The 21500-nt window shown below is 34.8% G+C and overlaps 1 protein-coding gene across 5 annotated transcripts; it reads right to left on the bottom strand.

Annotated features, from left to right (window-relative positions):
• Nucleotides 1-1471: 1471 nt before the first annotated feature.
• LOC129576143 (monocarboxylate transporter 3) lies at nt 1472-19659 on the bottom strand. 5 transcript variants are annotated; one of them, XM_055460744.1, is made up of 8 exons: nt 17531-17762; nt 16840-17331; nt 5193-5405; nt 5005-5118; nt 4584-4803; nt 3570-4489; nt 3095-3494; nt 1472-2868 (listed from the first exon to the last, which is right to left on the bottom strand). In XM_055460744.1, the coding sequence occupies exons 3-8, from the start codon at nt 5379-5381 to the stop codon at nt 2585-2587; spliced, it is 2127 nt and encodes a 708-aa protein (XP_055316719.1). In that variant the 5' UTR covers nt 5382-5405; nt 16840-17331; nt 17531-17762; the 3' UTR covers nt 1472-2584. The 5 variants fall into 5 exon arrangements, with proteins under 5 accessions (XP_055316719.1, XP_055316722.1, XP_055316717.1 ...); XM_055460747.1 differs by lacking the exons at nt 16840-17331; nt 17531-17762 and adding an exon at nt 19504-19659; XM_055460742.1 differs by lacking the exon at nt 16840-17331 and having other exon boundaries at nt 17531-17792.
• Between the last annotated feature and the right edge of the window lie 1841 nt (nt 19660-21500).

Below are 21500 nucleotides of genomic sequence, written 5' to 3'. Positions count from 1 at the left end.
TTGATTCGTGCCGCCATATGAAAATGTCGCATCCAACGTCGCATCATGTTAGGCGGCGCTATTGATATACTTTGCTTTAATCGTTTTAATCGTCAACGAAATACATGGAGTTTTTCTCTGTTTTGCTTTTTTTGTTTATAAATACAATGAAAATGCAAATATTTTTTGTTGATTTATTCAATTTTCGTTTGTTTTATTTTACCTATTTACTTCCCAGGTGGATGCGCATATTCCTTTGATACAACGATCGTTTTAACATTTTGAACAATTTTTCGTACCATACGAAAAATGTCATGCAGTTAGTACTAAGGCATTTATTGCGATCCCTAGCGGAAGCATCATCTGTTCGATGCGGTTTTGAAGTATCGTATATACTACCACTATAAACGTCAGCGATCAACATCAACAGAGACACTATAGCACATAGCATTAAACGCACTACTGCTTCACTCTTTGTACAGACTTTGACATCACTTATGCTTTGGCGCGCGTCGTACGTTTTTCAAACGTTTATATTTGATTAAAGTATTTCACTGATTTCACCGAATTTTCTTACTCAATATCAATATATTCATTCTTACTTGGAAGTTTTTTTATTTCAATGATGTTTTAAAATATATTTTGTCGAGAAATATTTTTTTTTCAATTTCCAAAATTAAATGAAATTAAAACACATAACATGAAACGTATTCATAGTAGAAATGCATATGTATTAGTTTGTACTTATTCATTATAATGTATTTAGATAGGACGCTAGCGCGGCCTGCGTATATATATATATATATCTTGGTTGACGGCTGGAGTGTAAGAATCACAAAAATCACATTGTTTGTTTACATGTTGGCACCAAACAGATAGCGCTCGTGTTGGCTAGAGCAATAAATGTTTTAGCTCTAACGTTATATTCACATCTTTCGCGGCATACTACGCAGAAGATGTGAGAATGACGGAATGACGTAGGTGTGAGTTGCTATATTTGTGCGAGCGCTACTCTCATACCTTTCGTGCGATGTTTATTGAAGATGTGAATACGATGTAAAAACGGCCATTGATTCAAAAGAAAGATGTACCGTGCCACTTGGGCTACGTATTTTATATTACTCATTTTTACTTTTTCACACGACCATGTCGTGTAAGAAAAGTATTGGGATCGCCCCAGATTTTTTGACCCACAAAAAATCAGTTCTTTTCGATTTTTGAACGCCGAAAATCGCGAAATCTCGAGTTATTTTATGGTATGTGCGTGTTACACTGTACGCTGTAAGCTGTATGCAAAACATTTGTTTTGTTGGAATGTATAGAAAAGTGAACATTGGAAAAAAATTGCTACGCTTGAAAGTGTAGATCTGAAATGAATCGTGTAGAAAAGTTCACCTTACGTATGTAAGACATTTTATTTTCTTCTGTTTCAATTTATTTTCGCATTGTGTCACATTCTCCGTGTGACTTATTTTGGAATAAAACCACATAATTTGTCAATAAGTCGAAATTTTTATTTTTTTTCTCTTCAATTATTACACAGTTTGAATATGTATGTAAAATTTCTTTTTAAAAAAAAATGTAAGTACTCGAAATACTTTTGCTTGTGTTGTTCATATCGTGTAATGTGACATTCACATTAAAATATGATCAAGTCGAATTTTCTATCAAAAGTAAATGCTCGCATATTGATCCAAATAACAAACGCTGTTGATATTTTATTGAATGTTGGATCATACGTTCCATTAAACATCGTATACAAAGTATTTGAAAAGAAACTTTTCTTTTTCGTCAGTGAACATCATGAAAAAGTTTCGAAATTTTGGACAGTTATTAAAAAACATACTCATTAAAATAAAATAAATGTCAATCTTATCATCGGAATTAAGCCTAACTTAATTGTTAACAATTTTCTTTTATTTACAATAAAAAAAGGAAGTCTGATTTGATGTGTGTCTTTTCTCTTCAATGATACTCCTGAAGGTATCTTCTTAGCACTAGATAATTTCTACTAATATTTAACTTCGAATTACTGTAGTCATATTTTGTTGATTTTTTTCAATCAATGCTCTCGCTGCACAACCGTTCAACGATATGTTTTATGTTTTAAACATTTTTTCTAAAGACCATTTGCTCACGGGGAGCATAAAAACGACTTATTAAACAATCGCCGAACAAAACGATACAAGAAAAAACTACCAAACAAAACACACGTTAAAAACGTAACACAGCAGGACGATACCATTCAAAACGAAACTCCGCTGTGCTACACATTACCGCTGTGGTACGTTTTGTTCGGTAGTTTTTTCTTGTATCGTTTTGTTCAGCGATTGTTGAATAAGTCGTTTTTATGCTCACAGGTTCATTTTACTTTCTATCTATATATGTGTTAATTTTTTCCATTTGTCACATTACGGTAAGAATATGTAATTTTTACCAATCAACAAAAGGAAAAGAAATTCTCTTCTAGTATGCTAAAACGCAAAGAAAAAACGTTTCGAGACATCAAAACATTTCAACATTTAAGAACGTATATAATTTTTTTCGTCTTCTTCTCTCTCTTTTCAAAAAATAATTGAATAGAGATATCGTTGACAAAACAAATCTACACGGCTGGACTGACTTTTGATGTTTCTTGGGCACTCTTCTTCTCCCATCGGTTGACTGCTTTGATGGGATAGCAAAGGATGGCCGATAATGTGATTAGAGCACCGGAAAAGTAGAAGGCATAATCATAATTTTTTGTTGCAGTGTACAATGCACCTGCAATTGGACCACCAATTATAGCAGCCAATCCTTGGAACAACATCAAAATTCCAAATGCATTCGTTAACTTTTCAATTCCCATCAAGTCGACGGCAATGATCGAACGGAGGGCGGAGAAACAAGCTAAAGGGGGAGAACATTTTTTTTTTGTCAAAATTAATGGAAATTTCTTTCATGGTTAAATCCAGATTATATTTGCGGCTTTAAATCAAATCAAAGTGTCACTTTTCAAGAGCTTCGAACCCAAAATAGTTGATTTTTGATCAGTTCTAAACGCAGGGTTATTGAAATGTGGGCAATGGATCACAATGGATTGATTTTAACCGGTTTTTTGGCCGACAAAACTCACCAATGGCCAATCCAAAAATGATAGTATATGTGAATTGAAAGCCTGCAGTAATAGAAATACCGCTTATGATGGTCGCAACACCGCCTGAAGTAATGGCAATGTTGCTGAGAAGATTAGCATCAACGTTTGGCAACGAACTTAAGAAACCGCAAACGACACGAGCGACTGTGTTGGCAATACCGATGGCTGGCACAAGGGACTTAGCAACACCGTCATCAAGTTCGGCTGCAACTCCACGCTTATACACGTACGCAAAAGGCACAAAAAATCCCATCATGCATAGAAAACCGCTGACAGCTAATAGCATGAATGATGGTGACTTCAATAAGCTCATATCCAACATAGTAGCGAGTGTACGACGGACTGCTTCTGGGCATATTTTACATGTTGCATTTTCTTCCTAAATTATTGAAATAAATTAGCACATTCATATCATCATTGCTTCAATTTCATTCGAGAATAAAAAAAAACTCACTTCTTCGACATCATTTTGTGTTGGCATACGAGTGACGGTCATGTGATATTGTAGTGAAGTTTGTGACTGATAGCCTGGGATGCGAACCAATGATCCGCTGAAGAAGATATCATCACGATACAATGGACGGTTGCTGCTGCCAAGGTGTTGATGTGCACTGCGTCGTTCTTTCTTTGCCGTTCCGTTTGCTAGAATGTTTGGTCGTCGGCCAGACACTGTGTGTCTTCGTGCTGTTAATTGTGGCTTGGCTCCATCCTCGATCAATGCTTCGCTTTCATTCTCATCATCTTCACCGACCGTGTTCAATTCTTTGTGTAAATTAAATTGTGGCGCTGCTGGTGCAGTTTCATCCGTTGGCGTTGCATTTCCGCTTCGTTTCTGTTGGGCTTTCGACAATTGTTCCAGTTTTTTTGTTGTGTGATGAATGTTACCGGCATTTAATTGAGTTGTTGCTGATGTTACTGTTGGTGTGGCTGATGGTGTGATCGACGTACGACGATCCAAATTGGCACCACTGCCACGGAACACTTCCGCAGCAGTTGGATATCGTGTATTGCTGCTAGCTCCAATCCACGTGTTATGCGAACTATTTGGCACGGAAAATGCGTATCTTCCTTCGGCTAATGGCTTTGTAAATACAACTGGTAAGCTTGGTTTTTCAACGTCTTTTATCTCAGCCGGCTGATCACCTTCTTCAAGTGTAATTTGTACCGACTCAAGTGGTCTGAACAAAGCACCACACAAAACAGTCACCAAAATGATCATTGCCAACCATAACAACGCATGTCGCCATCCACAATTGTCGATCAAAAATGTGGCCAATGGAGCGATCGCAAATGTACCAGCACCGGAACCGCACATCGCAATACCAGTTGCCAAAGCACGCCAGCGCTCAAAGTAGTATCCAACTATTATGACAGCTGAGTGATTAAGATGATGATAAATTAGTTTGGAAATTGCATCGATTTCACGAATAAATTTTTAAAAAAATTTTAAGCTCAAGGTGAAACCAACCTGGAATGTAGATCATACTGAATCCGATGCCACCGATCAAACCAAACGTAATATATAAAAATGGTAAACCATCTGCTTGTGATGATACAGCAAAAGCAGCCGATGCAACAAATGCACCAGCTATCGTAATCGGTCTGAATCCCCAACGGTTCGCCATGGCACTGACAAACGGACCAGCTATCAAATAGAATCCCTGAAGAAGTGAAGCCACAAATGCAACCTGCAACAAAACGAACATAATTTTTAATTTTTAACTGATCAATTCAATCAAAGAGAATTTTTTTTTATATACATTTCCAATTGCAATGTTCAATACCAACCAAAGTTGAGCTCAAAGTTCATAAAAAGTAAAGACTTTTTTTGCATTCTATTTTCAAAAAATGTCAAAGTTAACGTGTGTCAAAAATAAAAGCGACATTACCTTTGTGTCATCTGTTAGGCCAAATTCTTGCTTTAGTTCCTCATTAAAAATGGACGCATTCATTGCAATCCCATCAACGATAAGGCAGCAAATGAATGAAGCTGCAACTATGACCTGTATTGAAAAGAAGAAATGATTAAAATTTACAATGAAAATTGGTACACTTAAAAGTTATTACTAAAAATTACCCATCCATAGCCGCCGTCTAACGGCACGACTACATCAGCTGTTGGGGTCACTTCCTCATCTTCTTCCTCTTCAACTTTCTTTTGGGTGAATTTCCCATTTATTTGTTGTGAGGGAATCTTCAGCAGTTTTTCGGATACTCCAAGAGATCCATTCGGATGATTCTCCACAGTTTGATCTTGTAGTGGCATTTTACATTAAAATCTGCGCCAATTCTGCAGAGAATTCCAAAGAAATTATATCATTTTCGATATAATCACATGAATCAATATTATGTCTACATAAATATAGTATCTCAAAATGGTCAGAATTTCTCGAAATTCATTTCAAAATTGCGTTTGTTGTACAAAGAAACCGTTCTACAATTGCCATGAACTTGGAACTAATCAATATGATTCATTTATTCCGTCTACGTTTGATCATTCAACGTTGTGAGATCGGATAATTGGCTTGATTTTTTTTCTCTCCTTCTTAAGAAATAGAGAAATTACACTGACTCTCTGGTGTTATTTATTCAGTCTTTGAGGTGTTTAGTGGCCGATGATTTAGTGGTGTATTCGTGTTGCGAAGCCGATGTAAAATTTAATTTCGATTTAATCATAGATCCAATGATGAATGATCTTCAACACTCAGCAACAACAAAAATGTAGCAAAAAAATATTAATGATGCGTAATGAATTTCACACTAAAAATGCGCACAATTCACACATACACGGCCAATCGTTTTATGACGGAATATGTGTTTATGCTGTGTGTAAAAATGTTTATAATCGTTCATTGAGCAGAGCAAATGACGACGAACGACAATTCGAAAAAGGTTAAGTTTATAACATCGCATTTTAAATTGATAGAGAGCGTATATGTGGTATGAATAGCATGTTTGTTTATCAAGCCTTTTTTGCGTAGTCAAACTTTTACGTATATGATTTCGCTTTTTTTGCTTTGATACATTGTGGTTTACTTTGCGTTCTTCTCTTTCGAATGGTTGCAGTTTTTCCATTACGTTATACCGTTCAGAGTATAAAAAGAAATAAAATACGACATTGAAATAAAAAAGGGCTGGTATCAATGAATAATCAAATATGGTGATTACAATTGAAAACCAGTAATAAAACATTCGAATTTTGCGCACGTGCCTTCTGCCGAAATGTTTGTTGAACTCATAAATAATCTCTGCGAAGGACATACTCAAAGTGTTTTGCCCGCTCTAGATAGAAAAAAAATGTGCCAAAAAATCCACATGGAAGCGAAAGCATTTCTTAAGGAACAACTCGAAAGGAAAGAATGTGAAAGAGATTTTGTATAGTGTCTACGTGACACTCAGTTCATTCATGAAACGTGTTGTTGAAAATAGAAGATAGTGTAAAATAAGTGCAACGGGCTGAAACGCCCAGATTCCATACACAATAGCAACACACCAAAATCTGAATCCATACGCATTGTATATTACACAATTCAATGCAATGCACCCAACACACATACACAAACACATACACATACAATACTTCACAGCGCCTGCTCGAGCAGGAGTGCACATGTGGGCTTTTAAATGTGCATCAACGAAATGATCTTTCATGGCTCGGGGAATGCGGCTCAACCTTTTTCATGTGTCGTCTCAATGCCCGAAAACAACAACAACAACAACAATAATAATGCAATTTCACATTTTTATTCACACAAATCCAATTCTGAGAAAAACAATGTAACCGAACCCATGTGGTAAACATTTCGATGTTTGGTCCTTCGGTCGTTCTTTTTTTCTTTTCTGCTGCTGCTGTGTTTCGATCATTTGTGATAGTCACTCTTTCTCATGTGTATTCTTTTTTGTACAACTTTTGCAAAATGTGCTAATAAACGAGATTTACGTTGGATGCTTTGTGGCACCTCATTGCACAGAAATGAAAAGTCAGGAAACGAACCAATCAAACAACAACAATTCGGTTCGATCATAAAAAAATAGAAGAGAGACCAATTTGATTGTTTTAAACTATCATAGTATTTCTTTGAAATAAGAATTCTAACAATAAGAATCGAATACTTGCTCAGGCTCATTTTAGCAATTGAATGTGTTAATGGACATTGATTTTTGGTTGATAATTACAATTCATTTTTGTAAAGGCGTTCAAATTCATTATGAACGAGTTAGTTAATCAAATGCCCCACCAAAACCAGATGAAAGCAATTTCCGCAAAAACTCAATGAATGTCTCGAGCCCCAAACACGTGCTCGATGAGTCAGTTTTTTTTTGTCGATTAACGGTTTTAGCATCATTCACTAAAATGTAATAATTCATAGTGAGTACTCAACGTGAGTAATGTAACACAACTAGCTATTATTACGTTATGTGTGTAACACGCACGCTTCACAGCCATTAAACGAGCACTATCTTGCCATATACGCATTACCTATTTTCATTATACGGTTCACCCAAATGGTTCGCTTCTAATTGAATTAATTTAAATTTTATTCCTTTTGTTTTAAACGCAGAATATTTTTGAACTCTCGAGCTGAGCTGGAGCGAGAATAAGTTATCAGTTGTTGTTTTTTTCATGTAAATTCAGCAGCAGAGCTAGAGTGTTTCTCTTCTCTCTATATTTCGATGCTACTTTGTAACATTGAGCCTCTCAAACAACAAATTAAGGCACGTTTTCTGAGAATCGGCAATGTGGCGTAATCGCTGTATACTAACCAGATCTTCGTTTTCAAAGTCAATCTGTGTCTCCCGCTAATTATTAGGCACCAATTGGTTGCGTTGACCGAATGTCTGGCATATCGTAAATCGGAATGAGATAGCATGACTCACCGATTTTCCGGACCATGCAATAATAACGCGTATCATGTTGTACGCACATTTCGTGCGATCAATGAGTATCGAACGTACAGACAGTTCATTGATGAAAGTGGGTGGCGATAAAATATCAAATTCTTTATGAAAGATGATTAATCGAAAGAAAAACACACAGAGATCAAATTACGCATCGATCAAATTGATTTGATTCGCTACAGCGATTGTTATGTTTGTTAATGAAAATTTTATAATTATTTCAGCCAATTAAAGATTGAAATAATTTCACCGGTCCAAGTTTTTATCATTCAAAATGAGAGCCACAAATGCGGACGTTGCCCATGTGACAAAAAATAGAAGTTTCCAGTAAAAAAACTGAGAAAAAAAAAACAGACGAAAAACCACAACATTTTCAATTTAAGCTCTGTAGTTATACAGGTATCGTTAGACTGAACTCATTTTGTAAGTTTCATTCTTCTTTTCTCCGGTTTTTATTCCAGTATTTTGAACTTTTACGATAAATATTTGTTATTATTCTGGTTTTGTGATGCGGTGTGAATCATCGTTCACACTGAATTTTTAACCGCAACAGTTTTAACGATTGACTAGCCTACGGAGTGTTATTATACACGTTTTCATGACCACAATGGTATTTTTTTTTTGTGAATTTGGCAATATTTCGGTTGTATTTAAAATTATGCAATAGTGACCTTAATTTTGAATTTTATGGTTCAACAGAATTCAGGGTGAGACGTTTGGAATTCGTCAAAAACATTTCTTTTTTTCATCACTTCTTCCACCTTGTCCGAGATACCATATTATCGCGCGTGGGCGCAAGATCTTTATGAAATTTTTTCCTGTCAGTGAAATTTGATGTTTTCTTCCATTCAATCCAAAATTTGCAAATTTCTTGATGTAAATATTATGATTACACTTGAGCTATGAGGTAATGTTATTAAACAAAGTTCATGTCTCCGTTCGGCACAAATCAATTGAGTTATCATCAAGTCGGTGATTTTTTTTCTTTCACAAAATTGCGGACAAATAAAATGTCCGAAATTCAAAGTCGTAAATCGATTAAAATGGAAATCATTTGAATCGCTTAAATCGATTTGTGAAATGCATTGTAAAACAAAAATATGCTAAAAGAATTGATGAGAGACTTGTAATTGAGTCGCGTATTAAATATGTTACTGTATATATATATATATATATATATTATATATATTATAATTCATTGTGTATTTTCACTGTATAGTGTATAAAGAATATGAATGGCGCCCGGCGCTTATTCTTCTACACAAGTTCTCTATATTTCTCTTTCTCTCTCATCACGTAAAGCACGCATGCGCCAAGGAACAACGACAATATAAAAAGAAGATAATGTGTGTGTGCGGGCAAAGAGTAATAACCTCGTCAACTGATTGGATGTACTGCCAGTGTGAGAGAGAGAAATGGAATGAATGAATTTTAACGAGTTTGCGATTACCAAAATAATTGAGCCCATTCATACTTTCAATAACAATGGATAACATTTTGTTGTTGTTGCTCTTGTTGTTGTTTTGATTTTGTTTTTTTGCTGAGCAAGAATTTTTTAAGTGTACGCTTCGAATAATTGATATCGAAACTTGAATATGTCGATACATTAACATTCCCATCACACGTGATCATTTTGACAACTATCATGGATCAATGGAACAACGATCAATAACGTGCACAACATTTTTTTTGGCATTTAATAGGTACACTTAAGCTCGAACTGCATTGTTCTGTTTCTTATGGTCGAGATTTTTTTTTCTGTACATTAACAAATACTTGATTTTGAACACATCCCATGGAATTTTGATGATTGATATCGAACGAGAAACGTACATGTAGCCATAAGAAAAGTTTTGAGGTAAGGTAAAAACAAGAGAAAACAAGCAAAATCAGGCGAAAACAGGCGAAAACAAGCGAAAACAGACGAACACAGGCGAAAACCGGCAAACAAATAAAACAAACTCAGGTAAATCCAGATATATTCAAACAAAGCCAAAGTCAAAAATGTGCGCGGGTAGTATCTCAAACACTGACCACATTGAGTGAGCTCAATAAAATCAAGCACATAAGTGGAATTAGATACAATCAAGAATCAAACAAAATTCGACAAAAAAAGGGCCTTACACTTTGCCCGCAACCGTTTCATTAAGCGATTTTTTTATGGCTTAGTTTTAATTTTAGAATTGATTATGACGGCAATATGCTCCATTCGGATTGAAATGACTTATAAGCAGAGATGGAGTAAATGTATTGTATTGTCTATACTGCGTACAGACCAGCATATATACATTGATATACCTTTGCGTTAAATAACGCGTTCACTGTCACTAAAGTATTAGCTAACGCGTGCTGATGCGTACTCTCAACGCAAAGGTATACTTTTTAATATATACCGATACACATTTCCATACACTTGTGGTAAACCATGAACCATCTCTGCTTATAAGAATGGCGCTTGTATAAATGCAAATATTGACCTCTGTGTGATAAGGATTTTGAATTGGTTACAACGAAAGAATTTTTTAAAAAATACACATTGCTTCTAATCAGATATCAAGGCAAAAGCGATTTTTGGGTGGAATTGAAATGTATTGCCAAATGGAATGTGAATGGGAAGAATGCAGGATTCCCGAATGCATCGCCCAAATAGATTTGCCCAACTTTACTACACCCGCCAAACAATTTTCAATTCTTGTTTCCTACGCGGTCAATAAATTGGTGCAAATGATTTTTCAGATTGGAGATGTGATGCTAAAAATGATACGTCAGAAAAAAATATGTCGGCGATATTATCATTGAGCGGGTAATACCAGTAATGTCATGTACTGCACAAATAATTTCAGATGTTGCTCTAGTTCCTGCTGAATCATGTGCCAGACACGTGCAATAAATGTCTGTCAAGCCAAAGACAAAATATATAATTTCCGTGATGTTCATGTGCAACAGCGATGGTCACAAATCTTGGGAAAATTTATCCCAACATTTCGTCGGAATCTAATATCAAAGAATCGTTGGGATCGTGTGATTGGAGTGTCGGTGTTGTTGTTGCTGTTGTTGTCATCGCCGTCGTCAGTGTTGTGCGTTTTTAGGTTTGTGTATTTTTAGAAGATGGGGCTTGGCACGCAATTGCGTCAAATCAAAATCACACAAGAGGAAGAACAAAAATGAGCTCGATAAGTTTTTTTTAAAAATAGATCAAAATTGGATTGGCTTCTTTTAATATGCAGTGTTACCGGTCGCAACTTCTCACTCTTTCATTTGCCACTCACGTCGCACGATCATCCTCACGATCTCATATCATTTCGACCAACAACAACGACAAAATAACTGTTTTCGATCCGTACTGTTTACACACTAACACTCATGCATATTGCGATGCGAGGCGAGTGAAAGACTTTATCGAGATAAAAATATTTCAAGAACGAATTATTGTTGTTTTTTTTTTTGTTTTAACTCAATTAGAATAGTGAATTCGCGTAGATCAGAGACGCGACGATTCGAATGTGTACAAATGGAGAAAAAAGGTTCACTTCTGGGTCGCCTTTTCTGTTTATAAACGAATGTTGTAGTACTTTTTTTGAACAAATGTTATCAACTCCAGTTTTTGGTCGTTTTTTATTTTCGAGCTTTAAGTTTTATCTAATACGACATTCCAATCAACAACCAAAATGATATCTTCAATGCTTCAAGAAAATTCTTCTCATTTTGACACTCAGCCAAATTATTTGTGAATCGGAAGGAAAACTTTCGATTACAAACGAATGGAATGTTTTAATGACACCAACGAAGCCCCAACAAATCAATATTCAAATAATCACTCATTCGGCACGAACTATTGAATACGCATACATTTTTACCCATTCCACACTCCGTTCAAATACGTTTGCCATGCTTATTATCAAAACCATTTGGCGTGGACTGCATTCACACTGTTAACACTTTAGTGAGTCAACACGGACCCACAATTATTTGATACATTTCAATCTAATTTGGTTATTTTGATATATTGACGATCGCTTATATCTTTCCTTCATTGTAAAATGCTACTAGCTTGTTTTTTTGTATCGCCCGACATGTTCTGCATATGCACATGTGCGCTTAATGCACTCGATTTCCGTGTAAATGATGAATATTTTTTAAACGAGCATTGTCTCGCCATTCACTGTTTCACTCATCGCGCATGACATGCACCCATATATTTGCCATAGCTGTTTGACTTGATCTTGATGCCCAAATGGATTACTTCAATACTTCTCTTTCTCTTCCTTTCTTTTATGCGCTTCCACTCACTCCATAATAATTCTCTTTTCACTTAGAGAGAAAAGACTAGAAGAATTGAACTGCTGAGAATATTCGTTGGATGTGTTTCGATGCTTAAATAAATGTGGAACTTGGACAATTTTATACGAAAAAGCGGGAAAAGTGTTGATGTAATCATGGCTTAACAACCACGAAAGCATTTGTTGATGTGCTGCTTTTGCGTACAACCTTTTCAAGATTGACATTTAACAACGCATGAAAACATTTCCAACGAATATTCTTGGCAGTTCTATTCAGATTCTGTTTCCGTGCACATTTGGATTTAATGGTCTCTGACTCACATGCTTATATTTTTTTTTTGACTCGCTGACTAACACACCTTTACCCAGGCTCCGAAACTCACTGGTGCGCCACCCGATCCATGACGCAAAAGACATTTCGAAGATACCAAACCCGAGTGTAAATATTTTAACTAACCATGACTAATAGCTAATTTTGGACTTTTTGATTGGCTTAAAATGATTATCTCGATCAAAACAGTCGATTGTAGTTAATTTCATTTATGATAATTCGTGATTTTTGGCTGAAATTATCTACAGTTGCCTACAAGCTAATCATTTTTAGCCAGTCAATAGTCATTCAAATGGTTTGAAATTAGTTATGGTTAGTTAGAACAATTTGACACGGGAATGCAATCATCGGAACAGAAAAAAATCTGACGTAAACATGAAAAATTCTTAGCGTGAATGACCGGAAATCAACTGCACAATTGCTTGCGATGGCAACGGAAATCAAAATATAGTATAAAATAGGCGACATTTCGCAAAATAGAAACGAAACAAAAACATGAAGAAGACGGCAATTGTGTGAATTTCATATATAAAATAGTGAAAAAGAAACCAGTCTTTCTCAGTCTGTCGGAGACGTTGCGATGTTATTTATAATTTGGTGTCAACAACACGCTAGTTCATTGATCTCTGGCGTTTTTAATTGCTTTTATATGTTTTCGGTTCGCACGAATGATCGATTTAAATGCAATTTAATGCGCTCACAAAAACTCTACACGAAATTCATCGAACATTCACTGCTATTTCCACCGATTCCAAATGTAATGAAAGCTTCTGCTTGGCAGCATCACAACCATCACACATCAATTAGAATGGAAGACTTTGTTTTATGAATAGTTTTGGTGTCAAATGTGATGTCTGTGTGTGATTTTCCATTCATTTCAAGCGAACCCATTCTTTAAGTCTCAAGCCATTCATTTCCTAGACTCATTCATTTTCAATGCTGTGTTCAATTCTTTTTTTTCTTCATATTTACGAATCGAATGGGTCTTATCAAAAATGAAAAGTTGTTCGTCAATGCATACGCTTTGATTAACGATGACTTCATATTGGGCACATGTGACAATATTTCAACGAGAGATAGTGGAAATCGGACTATTTCGGCATAAATGGAAAAAAAATGCAAGTTTGAATTATAACTGTGTGTTGTACAATAATAAGTTGGGCTTCGACCGAAAATTATTGGCCGCACATCACAAAAAGGGCACCAGTTAAACTCTAAATAAACATAAAAAAATACAGGCAGCAGCTCACGGACTCTGACTTTGAACGGGGAAAAAGTGTGCGACGCTCACTGAGTGCATCTCAATGATACGGCCATTCGATTCATTTGACAGAAAATCACTTTGACCGCAAGCCAATCAAATATATATTTTGCAAATATACGCAAAACGTGATAATAACTTTAATTATCGTTATACAATTTGCTTTCTTCTTATTATTCGTTTCTTCTTGGGCAATACTGTCGGTACTCTGTAATTTATTCTTGTCGCCATAATTGTAGGATCAGTGTGCGTGCATGCGTGCGTGTGCATGTGTGGCTTAATGGTCGAAAAGGTAAACAAAATAGCAGACACACGGTTTTCTGTCGTAAAATGCCCCAGCAGAGAAATGCGATTTAAATTGGATTTTCTATGGATATATGGCTCTGTTTTATGTTTACTGATGGATTTGACTAGAAATGGGTCTTGAGTTCGCATTGCTTGATAAAACAATACTCATTCATATCAATTGCATTATGAAATTCATAATATTAAAATATCTAGAGAAAAATATTTTCTGATTCACCATCAGCAGCTTTTTTCGAATGATGTGACGTAGTTCATAATATTTCAGTTTTTCTTTTCTTTCTGAATATTCGTGAAAGTTGATAATTTTGTTGAGAACGAAAAAATCCTAAAATTAAAAATATGTTTAATAAAGAAAAAAAAAACCGTGATAACCACAAATGTCACTTTGTTTCGGAGAATTAACCAAATTTGTGGGAAGCAATTCACTTGAAATTGATCTCATTGGAAACCCGATCTAAATGGATTTGATTGTCGAATTTCGATGCATTGATCACATTCAATCGATTTAAACTTTTAAGCCGGTATTTTTAATCAAACTGTATCATTCGAATTTTATAATATTAAATGGAATTGGTGATACAGTCACGGTTATGAATGAATTTGCCTGCCCAAACCAGTTTTATACCGGCAAAACGCAAATTATCATATCAATTGATTTAATCAATTTGATTCGCAATCGAAAAGAGCTCGATTGATAAAATATTTCCAAATGGATGAATGGTGAGATGGCAGCTCATATTTTTGATTTGTCTTCATCAGAGGTTTGTGCTTCAAAAAAAAAACTTTAACATCACATGCTTCGGGTCCATATGGGCCCAAGCGATTTTTCGCGTAACTTTTCGGGAAATCTCCAGACTTTTCCAAAAAAATTCATCCAGAAATTTAAGAAATCTCATTCGTAGAACTACCGAAATCGTTGTGACAATTTTTTTTTCTCGAATACGTGTTTTTACATATGGCTCAACGTAAAATGCAGAATCTGGGTCAATCATTTGGTTTATTTTCATATATTCTAAGTTTTATTTGTCATTTCACCATAAACTGGACGTGTGAAAAGAATTTTTGTCACTTTGACTTTGGCCTTAGCACCATCATATTTACGTAGATCAATTTTGTATAAAAAGCATGCATTCTGTTGAAATATTAAAAAAAACGTTTTTTGATGGACATCAATTAATGTTCATGCACTTTTTTGAGCGATTTGACCAAATAAAACTTTCAATTCAATGTAATGAACTGTTTTCGACATATTTTACAACAAGAGTCCGCTTTGGACGCTATGGATACTGTATTACATTCACCACCAAAATGCATGTGCTTATTCGTTCATATATATAGTTCACTTTGAATATTAAATTTGGATGTGTTAACGAGCCCATCCGAAAAACGATATTTATCCAGAACAATGTGTCCAAAACACATGAATACGGCATCACATAAGGCAGTTATCGCATAAATATCGCGCGATAATTTTCTGCTTGCGTTGCCGCAGTATACAATATTTCAATGGCCGTTATCTTGCGACGCTCGCTTGCGTTCGCTTCGTTATATGTGTAAAGCAATTCAAACGTGCGTCGTAAGACGGCTATTGAAATATTGTATACTGCGGCAACGCAAGCAGAAAATTATCGCGCGATATTTATGCGATAACTGCCTTATGCGATGCCGTATTTATGCGTTTTGGACACATTGATGCAGAATTAAGCGTATTTACATTGAATCGTCAGCATCATCATCAGGTGATACGCTTTGTTAATAAATAGACTTTTTTCTTCTACTCTTTTCTTATGTTTATTCTCGAATTTACTATTTGTCAAAAGAGCCGATGTTTTCAATATGGTTTAATGAAATATAGCCCAATTTAATTACAATGTAATATACGCGCTAGTTTTGGCTCTTGGTAATTTAGTTTTATCACTTCTTTCGAATGTAAAATGTACAAATTTCGAGGAATAGAGTGCTTTGTAATCAACTTTTTTTTTCAGTTTCAAAGAAAAAATTAATATATACTAAAAGACCTTATGAGATTTGAATGTCTTTGAGTCATTGGCATGGATATGTTGAAATGGTAATTTTTTTTTTATAAACTTGGTTTCATTTTTCATTAAGTAGTTGTGTTGCTTTGGCTAAGGGATCTTTTTCTATGGAAATAGATAACGAAAAGAATGGAATCCAGTTCAGATGTTCCGTATCTTTGTATCTTCGTGTTCTATTCTGCATTTACTTAAACTATAAATATTTCTTCTAGAAACACATTCATTATCTTGGCAATTCTATCATGTCAGCGGATTAACTGGCGATGATCGGATTTCATTGTTTTTTTTTTTTAACTCGAGCAGAAACTAAGTCGCATATTTTGAGATAAAGTCTCATATATTTTGTTTTTAGTTCGAAATGGCAACGGAAGTAAATGCTCGCCACTGACCTATTCTTGGAATGTTGACAAATTGATTAAATCGTTTCGGATGAGCGGTTAATGACAGGAGCGGTTTTTTTTTCAATTTTTCTGTTCAATTGTTTACACAGTTTACAAAAATAAAAAACAAATGTTGAAATGAAAAAGTACAAAAAAAAAAACGAAATAACTGTATATCGTTCATTTTTGTTTGATTGGATTGACTTTTATTTCAAATATATAAATACTCACGAATTCAGAGGCTATAAAAAGAATATCATAACCAAGTGGAAGAGAGACATAAAAAAAAGTTGTACGTTAGAGGTTTTTCTTTTGAATTGTGCGGTATATCCGTGTATCAGTAATCAGTAGTCCGGCAAAAATGTGGTTTTTATGATCGTCTATTTTTTTCACTTGATCCGTTGACTACTCTTTTTTGTGCACTTATTCGATAGTTTTCATTCAAATTTGGATTCAGTTTTTTGTGTTGTTTTATTTGTACGAAAAAAAAAAATGTGATTGCGAACACTGTAACACACACTCACTCACTAGAATTTTTTTGTTTCTAAATTCTGTTGCTACCAAATGCAAAAATCGAACACCAGAAGCTGATCGTCTGGAATTCCTAATGATCGTAACAAAGTTGTTTGGAAGCAGAACCGAAGAAAAAGTTTGTAGCGCGAAAAATAAAATAAAACATTCCCCAAAATAGAAATAAACACGATCCGGTAAATGGTTCCACGTCTAAATCAAATATGACATCAATGATAAAAAAAAAAACACGAATAATCAACGAACAAAAAGTAGCAACCAATTATCAACTAAACGCAATTTTGTTACCAAATTTGAATATGTATATCAATTCAGAAAATAAGATCGGACAAAAATTAACGAAAAAATATAAATGGATAAAAAATATTTATATATATATGTAGAGAATTACATGTATGTATCTTCTAAACGAAGCAACAGATGAAGGAGATGGCACGAAAAAGAAAAGAAATGAAATGTGTGTTGTATTTGTATGCGCTGTGTCGTGTAGTGTCGTGTTGGTCTTTTTTTAAGTAAAAAAAACGACTACTCTCGGTGTATGTCTCGGTGTCTCACAATGTGGTTTTTTCGTAGCTTTGTTGAACTTATTCGCATGAATGTTGAAACATAACTGAAACGATACCGATATAATGTGTCGCTCAGCACACAACACAAACTCTTTTGTAAATACGTAAGGCGGCAATGGCATGGGCTTCGGAAGGCAGAGAATGAGTGAGAGACAGTGTGTGTGTTAACAGCAGCAGCAGCAGCAGCAGCAGCAGCAACAACAACAACAAAACTTCCGAGCCCCGAGAATCGTCCGTCTCATGTCCGAAACGTAACCGATCCCAACATTTGTTCGGACTCATCACTTTTTGTTTTTCGATTCTTTTTTTCACGTTGTTTTCTGTTACATTTTCTCATGTTGAAAAAAGGAAAAAGTGAAAGAAAAAGCAATTACAAAGAATACACAGACAATACAATTGAGTTTTTTCCAATTTCTTTCGGTTTTGATGTGAAGAATGAAGCGGCCAATATTTCAGGAAATTCATTAATGAACAACGAATGAATGAATGAAAGAGAACGATAGATTGCAAGCAAACCATTCGGTGATCATGAGTCGGTTCAAGTATGTGAGGTTTCACTGTATGCACACACGAGAAAAAAAAACAAGCAAGCGAACACACAAGGCTTGGCTGACGTACACATGTTGTGAACACTCTGTTAATCGACAAAATTCACACACAACCGACAAAGAACCAAACAAGGAGAGAGAGAGGGAGAGAGACTTCAGAAATACACGTATCAAACAGAGAGCTGCACATATGTGTGTGCAATGCTGAAAGCGCGCCTTGCGTTCAACTTAATTTTGAGCTGAAAATGAACGATTTTTTTTTTTCTGGTATTAGTTTTGTGCGTAAGCATGCCTCGTGGTTTAAAGCTGGCGCACACATTAAATATGTGTCGTTTCGGTCGTTTTTTTTTAATCGCTATATATGTGTCAACCATTATCAGTATCAGATTCGATAAAGTTTTGTGGTAGAGCGACGACGGCAATCGGTGTAGAGGCATTGACTGAAGAGACGCCAAACAGTTATTTATGCATTTCCAAATACATAATGAAAGAAAAAAAAATCGATATCATCAAGGGGATCGCACGATCCTTTTCGATCAGAATTTTGGTTCTTCTAAATTTTCGCATAAATCGTTCACATTACTTAATCGAACAACATGTAATCGCTCTACAATGAACATGAACAATGCCTGCCCGCACCACGATGAACATATACAGACAAAGAATCAGAACGTTGAAAACCGAAACGGACAAACATAACACACAACGAATATAATTAATACGTTGCGAACGCGCATTATCTTCATTGATTTTTTCATTTGTTTGCATACGCAATCGGGTTGTTTTTAATTTTTTTTCGGTTGTTGTTGTTTCTTTCATTTTTCGGTATGAAACGAAAATGAATTGCCAAACGCCAAACAAAGCGATACCAAATTTTTAAACTTGTCATAAAAACCGGTTTCAAATACAAACAAAAATGAACCATAATTTTTCACAAACATATTGGTGTTTTCCATTGTAGATCAGACAATTTTCCCGACCATCGGCTAATTTGTTTGAATTTTTTCCCTGTCTGTGTGTGTGTGTGTGTGTTGTGATAATAACTTGAGTCGGTCATCACTTTTTTTTGTATTTTGCCGATACATTGTAATTTCAACCACTGATTTTGGAAAACTACACCATTTGTTGGTCACACGTTTTTAATTCTAATCACTATTTTCACACGATCTATTGGAAACATCCTTCTAATTTTAGAAAGCTACGAGTGAAATGTGAAGACACTTAAAAAAATAGCAGGAAATTTAACTTACCACTCAAAAAGTAAATTACGTTTTTATTTGATAATAGATTTTGATGAAAATCCTTGAGGATGAGTATCAGCTACGAGGAACCAATTGTTGGAGACTCTCGTGATTTTGATTATGAATTTCAAATGGCTACTAGATACCACCGACTGATTTTGATTAACTTCAAATGGAAATCGAATTTGCAATCGACTTCAAGTCAATCGCTAAAAAGCAACCATATAAAAAAATGATGGCAGCAATCTTCTACATACACTCTCGAACCTAGCAACACACATATTTTATTCATGAAAAACGTTCGGGCCCGAACGTCTCGATCTATTTTAGCAAATTTGCTCGCAGCTAATAAATCATCGGTAAATGATAAATTCGTTGCGTTTGAATTTGATGTGTGCTGTCGTTAAAGTCTTTTTTATAATTGTTCTTTTTTGTTTCTATGTGGTGTGCGCTTCTATGTCAGATTTTTACTGTCTCGATTTTTCTATTGACATGGTTGTGTGCGCGCGCGTGATGGAACAAACGCGCGTCACGTTTTAGTAGAATCAACAGTTTTTTTGGTCGTTGGTCGGTGAATGATTCAACGTTATCGACTATTAGCTTTTAATATTGTCAAATTAGTAATTTTTTTTCAATAACCCTTTGGATTACGGTGAATTGAGTGCGCAAACCGATATTCAAATATGCAAATTGTTGACAACACCAAATTAATTCTTTTTCCCTCTTTTTTATGTTTCTGATAAAGAATGGAATTATTCGTTGCGCAACACAAACACCATTTTTTCGTTATTCTATTTATATAATAAAACAATCATGATCGCTTATACTTTATGTTATTATCATACCATTCATTATGTGGCATATAAATATACTCCTTGTGACTCACAGTTTTGAACTCTGGTTTTTTGTTGTTGTTGTTGTTGTTGTTATATTTTTTTCTTCACTTCTTCTTTTTCTCTTCAACACTGTTTGTACTCACACTTTTTTCGCCCGCCCAAAACCAATCTAAAAACAAACCAATCTAAAACTGAACAATGTTATCGTTTATGATCCTATTAATGAGGAAACTTTAAATTTATGTGAAGTTACGGCTTTTGTCAATGGACGCTAATAAAGAAGATGCCAATAAAGAGCATTCAATGAGAACATTGATTTAAAGGAACAACAACAATACAAAAAATTCGAATTATTTTATGAGTTTTCAACGTAAAATGGTTTTTACGTCATGCATTTCATTGCTGTTGTTTTTGCTTTGTTTTGTTATTCTTGTATACATGAGAATGGTTAAATCGTCTGCTCATTCTGGAGACCACATTCAATTAGCACTGACCAACCATACACAGAAATTACACTAATTTTCTTTGGCATTTAGTACTCTTACCACTCACAGGATAAATTACTGGAAAATGAATGAAACTCAACGCAAAACGTGTTTTGAAAGTTAATATTTTGTTCCGAACCGATACAGACGGACATTTATGTGTAGGTAGTAGAACTAAATTCTTCACGAAAACGTTGATTCTTTTTATAAAAAGATTGATTGAAGATGTTGTTAAATTTTAGAAAATATTTTAGCAAAAATGTGTGGACAGTTCAAGAAATTATTGACCAAATTTGGTGTTTAATTTGATTTTATTTTAAAAAAAAAATCAAAAATTTATATTAATAAAAAATAAATTCAAATGTTCAATCCCTTTTTTACAAATTTGAAATTATTCTTTTAAAATTCGTCTGTTAAAGTCCCCCTATGCAATGACAGATCCATGTGTAGGGCGCTGGTGTGCATCACTCCTTGTTGTTGTCCTTTTGTTATTGTTGTTGATTATTCAAAGTTCGTAAATTATGTGAAGGAATTCGGTGTATGTATTGTATGTGTAATTGTGTATTCTTTATTCTTTTCATCATATTTTCATCAAGTTTTTTTGCACCATTATAGATGCAATCTTGATGTTTGTGTCCGATTTTTGGCACACAGTAAAAAAAATGAAAACAACCGATTGGATGTG

The sequence above is a fragment of the Sitodiplosis mosellana genome, unplaced genomic scaffold (assembly GCF_009176505.1).
Source record: "Sitodiplosis mosellana isolate CC-2019 unplaced genomic scaffold, AAFC_SMos_1.0 Smas_scaffold_6181, whole genome shotgun sequence".
In the NCBI taxonomy this organism is placed as follows: Eukaryota; Metazoa; Arthropoda; class Insecta; order Diptera; family Cecidomyiidae; genus Sitodiplosis; species Sitodiplosis mosellana.
This window is presented reverse-complemented; position numbering and strand designations above follow the sequence as displayed.